This window comes from Scomber scombrus, chromosome 23 (assembly GCF_963691925.1).
Source record: "Scomber scombrus chromosome 23, fScoSco1.1, whole genome shotgun sequence".
Taxonomy (NCBI): Eukaryota; Metazoa; Chordata; class Actinopteri; order Scombriformes; family Scombridae; genus Scomber; species Scomber scombrus.
Genome location: NC_084992.1, coordinates 24,064,985 through 24,078,142, shown reverse-complemented (window position 1 = coordinate 24,078,142; position 13,158 = coordinate 24,064,985). Strand labels below are relative to the sequence as shown.

At 39.3% G+C, this 13,158-nt stretch overlaps 1 protein-coding gene and 2 non-coding genes across 3 annotated transcripts; all 3 read left to right on the top strand.

Annotated features, from left to right (window-relative positions):
• Window positions 1-1,528: 1,528 nt before the first annotated feature.
• eif4a1a (eukaryotic translation initiation factor 4A1A) lies at window positions 1,529-11,901 on the top strand. The gene is made up of 11 exons (XM_062444414.1): window positions 1,529-1,634; window positions 2,983-3,025; window positions 3,457-3,589; window positions 4,875-5,014; window positions 6,824-6,992; window positions 7,643-7,752; window positions 8,042-8,185; window positions 8,386-8,523; window positions 9,660-9,749; window positions 10,208-10,287; window positions 10,948-11,901. The coding sequence occupies exons 1-11, from the start codon at window positions 1,612-1,614 to the stop codon at window positions 11,090-11,092; spliced, it is 1,215 nt and encodes a 404-aa protein (XP_062300398.1). The 5' UTR covers window positions 1,529-1,611; the 3' UTR covers window positions 11,093-11,901.
• On the top strand, window positions 5,345-5,484 carry LOC134006383 (small nucleolar RNA SNORD10). Its single transcript, XR_009927954.1, has one exon. It is a non-coding gene; the product is annotated as a small nucleolar RNA SNORD10 (small nucleolar RNA).
• LOC134006384 (small nucleolar RNA SNORD10) lies at window positions 7,184-7,323 on the top strand. The gene has a single exon (XR_009927955.1). It is a non-coding gene; the product is annotated as a small nucleolar RNA SNORD10 (small nucleolar RNA).
• Window positions 11,902-13,158: the final 1,257 nt, after the last annotated feature.

Here is a 13,158-nt window from a genome sequence, read left to right as displayed (position 1 = left end):
GTGTTACAGTTTTAATTGGTTTCGGTTTTGGGGAGGGCTGAATTGAATTAATGTATTGTTTGATCTCATTGCTAAATACAATAAAGCATGGTTTCTTACCTGTAAATATAAATTTATAGATATGGAATTTGACCATAATAATAATAATAATAATAATAATAATAATAATAATAATAAGATGTATCATATAAAATGAAGATTTTCTGTTATTTTGCACGAGACCAAACAATACATTCTTCCAAATTAAATTAAAACTTCCATCAATATTTTCAATAATAAAATCACAAAGGTTTTGCCAGATAGCCTATATTTTCACAAATGGACAAAATAAATGTATAATAGTTTCTTTACATTCATAACAAATACAACAACTTACCTCAATGCCTCTTTCAAAACTCTTGTTAAGATCATGTTTAGCTTTTTAAAAAAATGTTTTATTGACAATAATATTTCGGTTCAAATGCTGTCATTAATGTACATACAAACAAATGAACAGCAGCTAGGGGGGTTATTCAAATAAATACAGTAAATAAAGAACACAAAGTATGTTTTGATAGCTTTCTTATTATTTGAGTCACAGATGCTCTGGATGTATTGTTCAGTTTCCCTTTGGAATGCCAAAAAAACAGGGTTTGAGTGACTAAATTTACCTTTGTGTATATGGTATTTCCCTAATATTATTATTAGATTTATGACATACAGTTCTTTCTGGTTTTTACTTTTGACACCAAAAAGTACATTGTTCCATCTAAAGAAAAATCTGAGTCAATTTTCAATGTGATATAATGTATTACTTCTTTCCCCCAGTGAGCACAAGTTGTTTTGTGTGAGCCGTGATGTGATGACAACACAACTACCCAAATAATACAGTTGTCAGAATTTCTCTGAGTTATCAGTGTGCAGATTACAAAACTACTTTTAATGTAATTAAAGTTACTTTAAACAGGACATTTGCTTATTGGGGTATTCCAGTATTTAATACGTTTAAAATTTGACAACAAACACAAATGTAATAAAGCATCCAACATTTATCTATCTGAATTTCTTGAAATGTTATGAAAACAAGTAGATTACTGATAACTATAACTATAACTGACGTTAAACTCTAAAATAGCCTACAGCACATTCACATACCAAGCTTCTTTCATGACCTGCCTAAAGATTACTGTGGCTCACTCACTGACTCACTTACTACACTGTGTATAAAATATGTCAGCGATGTTAAAAAAAAGTACGACATGGTTCAAGATGAAGCATGGAAAATATTGCCTTAATATTCAGGCTTTTGTCTGCGTTGACAAATGGCTGAACAGAAAATTGGGGACCTCTGATTTAAGACCCGGGTTGTCCAGGGGGATATGAGCACGGTTACCTCAGTCAGCTTTCCGTTAACATTTAGACTCCGCCCTTCTGGAATGCTAACAGATATGCAATCGTGCACTGCCAGAGACGCTAGGTCAGCCTACTTTTACATGACGTATAGATCGACCAATCACTAGTCATGTTGGGCGGGATTACAGCTAAATGACGGCGGTCTGTTGCAATGAGAAAGCCTCTTTGTGTGCGCAACGTATATAAGACATTTCTGCCGCAGATTCTTCCTTTGTAATAATGTCGGCTGAATATGATAATAGGTAAGGAGAACTTGAATGCTGATATGCTTTTTTGTGTTTAAGAAGTTGATTTACAAATTATGATCGGTATGTTAGTCTTGGTTATTGATTTCTCGTGGCAATGTAGAGATTGGTCAGAGCATCCTGATGTTTCTGTGGTCGAGTAACTTGAAGGCCCACCGATACCCTGTTTCACGGAAGCCTTACCGGTCTTCAAGATATCATAAACGATCGCATTAAACTTGGATGAAAGGTTTTGCCTTTCAAGTTAAAAGCGTTCTATCTAACAAATTATAACAAACGCGTGTTTGTAAGTAGTAGGAACGATGGCGATTACCGTAGGTCTGAAGCGTATCTGTAACAAAGTGGCACGTGAACGAGCCTGGACTAGGCCTTTTAAAGTTCCATCGGTTTCAAAGGATTCTGTCGTTTATAGTGTAATATAAAATCTGAGTATATTTAAATGGAACATTTACGGCTTGTCATACGGTGGATATGGGGCTCACTATGGAGTTTGCGATGTATATTTAAACATATTCGTTCTACTGGTAGGATGGGCGCACATGGCCGTGCTTGTGCTAACGGGTTGGACAATGCCGGTAGTGTAGGCCGCTAAATGCTGCTGCCCCCCACCCATCACCATCACCATCGTAGGTGAAAGCCTTCGTGAAACAAATGCCTGGTTAGTGTCAGTGTAAAGTAGTTGATAGGTTTTGCTGACTTGACAAGTCTGATAAAAGGCCGCATAAAGACGAGCGAGGCCTGTTGGCAGTGACTGTAGCGGGCCGCAGCTTCAACCAGCTAAGCTATTTCTTTACCTTTACTACGCATTTGCATTAGAGTAACGTCTTAAAACTCATCATTCGGAATCTGATCATTCAACGTCTAAAACATTTGGCAATTTTCCCGACTATTTGACTTAAATCGACACGACTAGTTGTGGGAGCTGTAACCACAGACTCTCTTGATAGTCTCAGCTCTAACTGAGGAAAAACGACCATCTTGAATGGAAGACGTAAAAATGGCGGACTTCCGAAAAGGCGTTTGCTTACAAGCACAAGGGTAAAATGACGAATTTATTTTCTCCGTTCAGTAGCCCACTTCATCGTGGGTAAGAGCTAGCACATTACCCGATAGACATTTAATATTACAGGCGACTGAAAAGAACGATATTGGCACGATCATATTTTGTGTGTGAGGAGTGTAGACACAGAGGGAATGGAAAATGAACATCTCTATAAGGAACGCTGCTAAAGTTGGCGCGTTAAGGCTCCTTACATTTTTGGCTATGAATTTGAAACTTTGTTATGACGTTCTGTGGAATAAGCTTCCAGGGAATAACACCAATGATTTGTTTTGTCATTCTCAGAGACAATGGCCCAGAGGGCATGGAGCCAGATGGGATCATTGAGGTGAGTCCCCGCTTGCTGCAGTTATCCACATTTTGAAGAAAAAAGAGCTAAATAAATTAGCTTACCCAGTGCTGTGTTGGAGATGGAGGACATAACATTCTTGAAATACATAAAAAAAAAACTAAAAAAAACAAGTCATTTGGTTAAACGCATATTTAGCTGCTACATGCTGAACATGGGTTAAACCCTTTCTTAAAATTTGAAGCAATTTGTGTACAGGATGGAACATTTTTATGCAAGTACTTAGGTGTTGGAAGGGTTTCCACAATCTTCATAGACACGGCTGATTGTTTTTGTTATTGTTTTTAAATAGAGGACATAAAATGCACTTAAATTGGCTGATTAGCCAGACTTATGTGGTGAGGCAATACACTGTGTAGGGATGTTTCTGATTTTCTTTTTCCTTCTTATTTGGGCCCACTCCCCTGCAGAGCAACTGGAACCAGATCACGGACAGTTTTGATGAGATGAACCTGCGTGAGGCTCTTCTCAGGGGAATTTATGCCTATGGTTTTGAGAAGCCTTCCGCTATACAGCAGAGAGCCATTATCCCTTGTATCAAGGGTAAGTAAGATGCACCTCCAGTAAGGTTCTTTTTTAATTTGGTCTATGTACTAATGCATCTACAATCTATTCACACCTACAGACTAAATCTCTGTAGCCATTTTCCGTACTAAAACAGTGGGATACATTTGTATCAGGCTGTATCTACCAATTGTTTTTGTAATGGATAGTTGCTTTCTGCTGAGATGCTGAAGCACAGCATTGATGTACTGCTATTAGTCAGGTTAGTTCAGTTTCACACAGAGCCTTTTTACTTCAGCTTCAAATAATCCCAAACTTGGGACAAATTGTCGTTTTCTCTGGCCGGTCTTGTCTCTTCGGTCCTCTCATTTACTCAATTTTGCAATCTGCACCTTTTTAAATCATGTCTTCACATCAAGTTGTGTTTGACACATTTTAAATGATAGTTTTCAGTAAGATTCACATCTGATAAATAATAATTAGAAGATATCTTGGTCAAACCATACAAAACAAAGTAAATAGAGAAGAAATAATGTCACCAAAAACAAATAGTGTAGCTCCATCCAGTTTCACAAACAAGACAACTCAAGTCTGTGTTTTGATTTTTAAATTCAAATTTGAAAAAGCAGTATTTTTATTCTTAGTACAGTAACAGTAACTTCTTACAATATACTGTTACACCAGGTAGTCATTGTTGGTCAGTTGTATATTACAGCACCTGAGTGACACCTGAGCAGCATTACAAAGGAGAAAATGAGCAGTAAGCAACTTGGAAATGGCTGGAAATAATTTTGATGCTATTTGACTATGATTTCCTATGGAGTTTGTAGTTGGCAAACCAGCTCACAGGTATATTACTGCCTCCTACTGCACTAGAGATTAAAACATCACAGCAGCAATTGATCTAACTTATTTAATGAAGGGCTCATATCCTTGTGTGACCAAATGGTTAATAAATGTTAATCAAAGCTTGAGATGAATAAGTGATTAACAATCTGGTAACTTAAACTTCACAGTTTAAGTCCACTGCAAAACCCATTAATTCATTGATCTATTATCATCCTTAAAATGTATTATTTTTGTGTGTACATAATTGTCTGCCCATTTTGTTACTGGTGTAATTTCTACTAGCCATATTTAAGGAGAAATTATCAGGGCTAACTTGTCAAACATTTTGTGTTTAAAATATTCTGGTTAGAGGACATCACTGCAGCATCTTGTCTCTTTTGTATCACCACTCTCACAGTTGTGGAGTATGAAATAAACCATGAACTCTTTGACAAAATATTTTAAGTAAGTTCTCTTGTCTTTTCTTTTTTTTAAGGTTATGATGTGATCGCTCAGGCCCAGTCTGGCACTGGGAAGACTGCCACCTTTGCCATTTCCATCCTCCAGCAGATTGATGTGGAGTTGAAAGGTACTCAGGCTCTGGTTCTGGCCCCCACCAGGGAGCTGGCTCAGCAGGTAGGTTTTCTCAAACATAAAACATGTTTCAGGGTAATTAATTTTAGAGCTGGGTCATTATCATGTAACTCAGTAGTTCTGTAGATCATGGTTACAAACATGGCAATTAAGAGGCCAACTTTTGCTGCTTTAAGTGTCATGTATGTCAGCACAGCCATTCACGTAAGTCAGTGTCTGTACAGTATACCTATGTGCTTCTGTCTTTTGCCTTAGGTAAAACTGATTCAAACCAGTCCTCCAGATGATCAGTATGTTCCTGCTGCTGTGAAACATGCTAACATCTTACAGCTTAATACCAATTTGGTGTTTGCTATAGACATGCAAAACTGCTGTATAATGATGAAACCCATGCGTGTCAGCTGACTCTGTAAACCCCTGGTTGTTTTGTTGCTCTGGTTGGCGTTCTGCTGGCTGGAGTCCACAGGACAGCAGGCATCCAGAGGCATGATCATACATCACTTCTGAATACAGCACCCGTCACACCTTCCTGAAAGGGAGTCATTAGCTAGTTTTGACTCTTGGCATAAGAGACTGCCTTGATCAGTATTAGTACCTACTACAGACTTGTGTGTCTGTATACTTGGGAGTGTCAATGCACAGCCATAGCTCTGCTGTTTATTAGCTTTCAGCCCTAAATATCAATTATCTGGATGTCTCGCCACTATCTTATCAGGTCTGTCACTATCAGCATATCTGTGATAAGGAGCAAACTGAGGCAAGACAGAAACAGACAAAAATAAACCACATTTTATAGGACAATGCAGCTTTTACACACAATACAATGTTAGCAAGTCTGCTGCTCTGGAGCAAGTTAACTTGGGAAGATTGAAACAACATTTAACATCAGCCTGACCACTGACCATCAATCCAACAGGGGCCTGATAGTTCAAAAGATAAATGTATTTTTATTGGTCATTAGAACTGTTGTTCCAGCTTTCCAAGCTTCTAAAAAAAAAAGAGGCATTGTTTACAACACTAAATGCACAATTAAAATATGGCTTCACTCATTATACAGTTTTTCATTCCCAGTGTAATTGCTGATAGTAATTTTACAGTCTTACTCCATAACTGCAGTTCAGAATACCATATGATGACTTTGTGGTGGTGATGGGGAGAAAAACAAAATTCTTTGATATTAGAAAAACAATCAACACACTTATTTAGCTCCCATCATTTGAAAGCAATATTTTGCTCATAGACCTCATCCGGCATATGCTACCTTTCCTCTTTCCTGTCAAAGTAGAAAAAGAACCTGATGAGGTATCTGATATCACTGTCGTTTTTAATCCAGGATGGTCAGTATTGTTAAGCCAGGCAATCTAAAGAGAGCCAGGCTATGTTGAACTTGTTTCTTAGATAAGTAAGTGCATTCACTTGTGTGGCACAAAAATAGCTCCATAGGTGCTCTGCAAAGCGTTCCAGGTTCATAACGAGTTAGAGAGGTGTGCTTGAGTCCAGAAATCACAGTTTAGTGTTATCTAAGACTGGTTCAAGTGGAAGGTAAAGGGAAAATGTTTTCTCTGTATAGTCCTTACCATAATGTTGTTAGACTCTCACAATGACAATCTTAGTTTGTCAGTGGCAAAAACAAGCACCTTTAGTTGATGTACATTGATAGGGTGTTTTTGGGCTGCCTGATGCAGCGTGCTCTCTTGGGGTCCGGGTTGAAAATGAGATGTTTCTGGATTAGCCAAAGTATCCAGTCCATGTGGATGAATACCATCCTTTTTTTTAACCTATGACTTTCATTTACAAATGTGTAGTGCTTTCATTGCCTAAAATTACATTGTTTTTTTTGCTTTCTTTTAGATCCAGAAGGTGATACTGGCCCTGGGTGACTACATGGGAGCTAGTTGCTACGCCTGTATTGGAGGGACCAGCATCCGCAGTGAGGTCCAGAAGCTGCAGGCTGAAGCCCCTCACATTGTGGTGGGAACCCCTGGCCGTGTCTTCGACATGTTGACTCGCAAAAACCTCTGTAAGTCACCTGAGCACCTCCAATGTGGAGGAAACAGTGAATAAAAAACGGTGGGGTTTGTGCTCGGTTTCAAATCACTGCCACTTCTTAATGAAAAATGCACAGTACGTGCATATAGGTTATGGCCTGCCTCCACACACTGGTTAGGGTCAGGCTCCCTCAGATACCTACAAAGATTTAGAACAAAATGCTGTATAATGATGAAACCCATGCGTGTCAGCTGACTCTGTAAACCCCTGGTTGTTTTGTTGCTCTGGTTGGCGTTCTGCTGGCTGGAGTCCACAGGACAGCAGGCATTCAGAGGCATGATCATACATCACTACTGAATACAGCAACCATCACGCCTCTGAAAGGATGTCATTGGCTAGTTGTAACATTTCCATAAGGCTCAGTGTAGGTCATTTGAAGAGCTCTGGAGACTGGCTTGGTTAGCAGTGCAAAGCACTTATCTCTCTAACTGAAAGGTCACCATCCAGTGGTGTAATAAGGAACTGCACCACCAAATTGCAGAAAACTGTATTTTTGACAAAACGCTATTCATTTGTGAACATTCCTAGTATTCTCATATCCAGCCGTTTAAAAATAACTCACCAGTATGAGTACATAAAACAAACATGTTTGTCTCACCTGTTTTATTATTTTATTTGCAGCTTCAAAGTACATCAAAATGTTTGTGCTCGACGAGGCTGATGAGATGCTCAGTCGGGGGTTCAAGGACCAGATCTATGAGATCTTCCAGAAACTGTTAAGCAGCACACAGGTAGGAGCTGATTCAATGAATCCGAGAGTAAAGTCTGTAACAGTGTTGTTGAGCCTTTTGACAGCTCGGGAGCCTCAACAGAATCCCAAAGTTACTTTTAATTAGCATAAGATGTTTATCAGTTTGTCTGTAATGGCATGTATGTGGGTTGCTTTATTCAAATGAGCTGCAAACATCAAGCTCCCAACACTAAGGGATGGAAATGCCTCATGAATGTAGGAATGCAAAAACCTTCATGTTGACATGAGAAAAGTGATCATTTTAACCAGCCCTTCCTTGCATGTTTTAGGTGGTCCTACTCTCTGCTACCATGCCAGCCGATGTTTTGGAGGTCACAAAGAAATTCATGCGTGAACCTATCCGAATCCTGGTAAAGAAGGAGGAACTGACCCTTGAGGGCATTCGCCAGTTCTACATCAATGTGGAGAAAGAGGTGGAGAAACATTTTTCTTTTGTAGTGGATTCAGCAAACTAGACTAATATGGGGTGGGGGGCGGGGGTGAATTTTAATTAATTCTTAATTAAGTTTTGTATACAGGTTGATCAGTGTGAATTAGTTACCTATGGAAAAAGCAAAGAGCCAGTAACAGAGCTGCTTGAGCTGGCTGTGTCTGACCTGGTCATGCCCCTTAGGAGTGGAAGCTGGACACGCTGTGCGACCTGTACGAAACCCTGACTATCACACAAGCTGTCATCTTCATTAACACGAGGAGGAAAGTGGACTGGCTCACTGAGAAAATGCAAGGCAGAGATTTCACTGTCTCTGCTCTGGTAAGATTCTCTCCTTACTGTTATACCTGACTCATTTGTTTCATTAGCTTAGGCAGTACTCACTAGTAAGATTAATAATTACAATCTGTAATGCTTGAGTTTTGTTTTAGTTAAGATTTCACAGCATGAAGTCTTAACTAAAACACACATTCTTCATTAATGTAAGTTGAGTAAATATATCCTTTTTGTTTTTTTTCGTGGCACATGGTCTTAATCTGGCAGCAGTGTTTTACCACAGGTTGAGAATTTCCCTGTGGTGTGCTGGGGCTAGTCAAAGAATAATGAATAACTCTGATTTAGTTTCCTAGAACACTATTGTCTAATTTCATAAGTCTTTTGCTCCATTATACAGGTCTCAAACCATTCACTGGTGTCTTCAGTCTACTTGAAATTCAAAATGAAATCTAACTGGCAGATTATATAAATGTTGCGCAGCTTTTTTGTCTTAAAACATCAACTGCTTTGATTAATGAAGTAATAATTTGAAACCATCTGAGTCTCTTGTCTGTGTGTGTGTATATGTATATATATATTATATTATATTATTTTATTGAGGAGAAACCAACTGAGCACCAAGTTAATATCTTCACCTCAGTTGGTTGTTTAATGCAGCAGTGTGTTGGTCAGCCAGTCTCATCTGGTGTGTTACTCCTGATCGCTGCTTTGCTTCACAGGTCTTAGTTTGAGTGACAGGGTAGAACATAATAACTGGAAAACATGAGCTGTTGACAGTGTCACAAAAACATCACATATAGTATATCTATGGATTTAGCTGTGTCCAAGGTTCCCTCTCCTCCCATCTGTAGTGATGGTGAAGGACTGAAAGTTCCATGGTAGAGAAGCTTATCTGCCCTCCACTGTGGCTGGGGGTCAATCTTCACTCACAACTAAATGGCAGATTACAGTCAGTCTTGTCCTCTACCCAAATGTGCATTATGAAAGGGCAATTATGATTAATCTTTTTTAAGGGCTGGGGGGGCCTACCCAAGAAGAAACTATGTATATGGAAACACTGGTATCTCACTTGGCTCTATTCTTGTGAGTGCAAGTTTGGTACATGGGTTTGCATGCCTTCTAAACATGGATGAAAATCAGTCGCTCTGTTCTCTTCACTGATGTCCTGCTTTATCTTTCAGCATGGTGACATGGACCAGAAGGAGAGAGACTTGATCATGAGGGAGTTCCGCTCTGGCTCCAGTCGAGTCCTCATCACCACTGATCTGCTGGTATGTGCAGTAACACCTACTTTTGGCTAGATCAGGGATTATGTAACAGAGGCCCGATTTAATGTGAATGCTGGAAAACACGAGCTGCTGATAGTGTCACAAGCACAGTATCTATGGATTTAGCTGTGTCCAAGGTTCCCTCTCCTCCCATCTGTAGTGATGGTGAAGGACTGAAAGTTCCATGGTAGAGAAGCTTATCTGCCCTCCACTGTGGCTGGGGGTCAATCTTCACTCACAACTAAATGGCAGATTACAGTCAGTCTTGTCCTCCATTTTTTAAATTTTACCTTTTAACATTCCGGAGGGTGCTGACTTTGACTGGATTGTCAAGTTTGACCCACAAACATTGCTATCAGAGTGTATGCACTGTTGCCCTTTTTAATTGTTTAACTTTAGTGACTGAGATCAGTCAAATGACTTCATGCTATCTAACTAATGGTCACTATGCTCCTCCTCAGGCCAGAGGCATTGATGTCCAGCAAGTGTCCCTAGTCATCAACTACGACCTGCCAACCAACAGGGAAAACTACATCCACAGGTAAACGCACAACTGGGAATCAAATGACAAATTGGCTTGAGCAATACAATTGTGTGGACTCAATTTAAAAGAAAAAACACTGTAGAACTTTTGGATGACAAAGTAATCCATCAAATATAGTTAATGAACTCCAGAGGATGGTTTGTCAGAAGATGCAACACTATGTAACAGAGGCCAGATTAATATGTATCCTGGAAAACATGAGCTGTTGACAGTGTCACAAGAACATCACATATAGTATATCTATGGATTTAGCTGTGTCCAAGGTTCCCTCTCCTCCCATCTGTTGTGATGGTGAAGGACTGAAAGTTCCATGGTAGAGAAGCTTATCTGCCCTCCACTGTGGCTGGGGGTCAATCTTCACTCACAACTAAATGGCAGATTACAGTCAGTCTTGTCCTCTACCCAAATACCCATTCCTGTCATTTCACATTGCAGATTTTTGGTTTTTCATTCCATCAGTGGTTATATAATAAACCATTTTGATGTTGGCATGAGCAGTAATCACAATGTTGTAATGAATGTAAATTTCTTCATTTGTCTGATACAAAATAAGAATTTTTCACACCTTTACCTACCATCCTGTATGACATCTGAGCTCAAGTTTTCCAATTACTCTTGCTGCTGTTTGGAGCCACCGAATGTTCTTTGTCCTATCAGGATTGGTCGGGGTGGTCGTTTTGGCCGAAAGGGAGTAGCCATCAACATGGTGACTGAGGATGACAAGCGAACCCTGAGGGACATTGAGACGTTCTACAACACCACCATCGAGGAGATGCCCATGAATGTGGCCGATCTTATCTAGAATCCACATGCCCATCGTCCACCCCTACCCCCCACATTTTAGAAGTCAAACCTTGTTTCTTAAGTGATTTGAATTCCAAAAAACTTCCTTCTGCTAAATTCCACCTTGACTTAACCCTATACATTCTAAGGAAAGGAAGACTGCAGCCATCACTCCTTCCAAACCTTTGAAATAGCTGTTTTTTTGTTTGTTCTTTTTTGTTTTTTTTGGGGGGTTTTGGCCGTCATGTTTTGAAGAATGCATTGCTGATCTGCTTTATCTGCTTGCCAGTTTCATTACTCCATGTCGGCACATAAATTCCTCCTGCAGCTATTTCCCTTGCCTTCAAAACTTGAAGCATTAATTTGAATATTTCCACATTGATGTTTTGCAAACTGATGACTTAACCACAAAGCAAGTTTTTAAACTGATTCCAACAAGTTCAAAACATATCCTTGTTTCCAAAAGCACATTAAAAACCATAAAGTTGTTGGTAAATGCTTAACATTAAATAAGTAACTTGACTCAATAGGTAACATAGATGATTGAAGCTTTTGTGAAATGTGGATGTGATTTGTACCTGTGCAACATCAACATTTGCTGCAGTTCTGGTGACTGATAGATGTGAGTACTTAAGACTGCAGTTCAGTTTGGACTCAACAATGCTCTAAATAAAATGGGAAGTGCTGCATTTGATCAGCCAGTGTTAAAACAACTTTCAGTGTACTTCACACAGCCTCTAACGCATACATCCATCATGTTGAGAACAGATTTTGGGGGCTAGAGTACACAGGGCATACTCAATAAAAAGACCTGTATAGTAAAATCCATCATGAATGAGTTGTTTACCATTTTGATCTTTCTGCTTTTGTTTTTCTTTCCTAAAAGAAAGAGGAAGAAAAAAAAAAGCTATTGTACGTATTGCTTGGCTTATATTGTCAGTTATTCAGTAGCGTTCAGTTGAAGACTGACTGGTGGCTGCAGATGTTTGGAGGCAAAACAACGGTGAGTTCTGCAGAAACTTTGCCTCTGGACCTAGACGACCTGGTTGGATCTTCATCCCGAACACTGACCACCTTTTAGGTTTTATTTTTAAAGGAAATACTGGGTTTTTGATAAGGTAGAGGTAACTTTTTGTAACCTACCTCATCAAAATGTGGGGGGTGGTGGGCGTCTGACATTAAAGGACCAAACTACAGATGATTTCTTGCATAGAGGTTATATCCCCTCTCCAACCACCCACCCCCAAATATCTCTTCATCTCTAACTCTGACTCATTAAATGCCTGTCATCCTGGGGTGTGGTGTCTGGTTTAGAACAACAGTCATGTTTTGGGGTGTATGGTCAGTGCTATTTTTTAAAATGAATTTATGGAATTGTTAACCTTTTTGAGACAGAAACCGTGTATCAAGTTTTCTACATTGGATTCTGTATAGTATTTATTTTAATGGTCTTAAAAAATAAAGGTTGCTCCTTTTTAACAGTGTAATCTGGCCTCTGCATTGTTGAATATCACGTAAGTTCTTATGGCCAAATCCTGTATATTAAATTGATATACACAATCTATAAGGGGAGCAGTGATGGGCTCCTGTAGATGGCAGAGTTGTTCTGAAACCGCAACGCTGTAGTTTGTTTCGGACAGATGAGCTCAGAATCCTCAAAGCATCGTCTAGGTGAAGGAATAATTAAGGTTCAGTCTTAACACCCATAAGTCTTGAGCACTTGTGCGTTGATGTATCACTACTAAGTAAACCAGAGAGTCCTCTGAAATGTACCGAGACTACACTTCACCCACATTCTCTGCATATTTACACCCGGAACATACCGTAAAGCGGCCTGAGGCGAGCTGCCATGTAACCTAAACTCGTGGCAGCGAAGTCTGAATTCAAACCTTTATTCATAAGGAAACTGCGCTGGCATGATACAAGTTGCAAAGGAAAACCTTTTAATCAGGTGATAAAGACGGCAGGATGTTAGTATTAATTAAGAGAATAATCTGATTATATCATCAATTACAGTGAATGACGGATCAACCATCAGGGATGCACATGGTATAAATGAGGCATTCAAACAATATTATGCTAGTT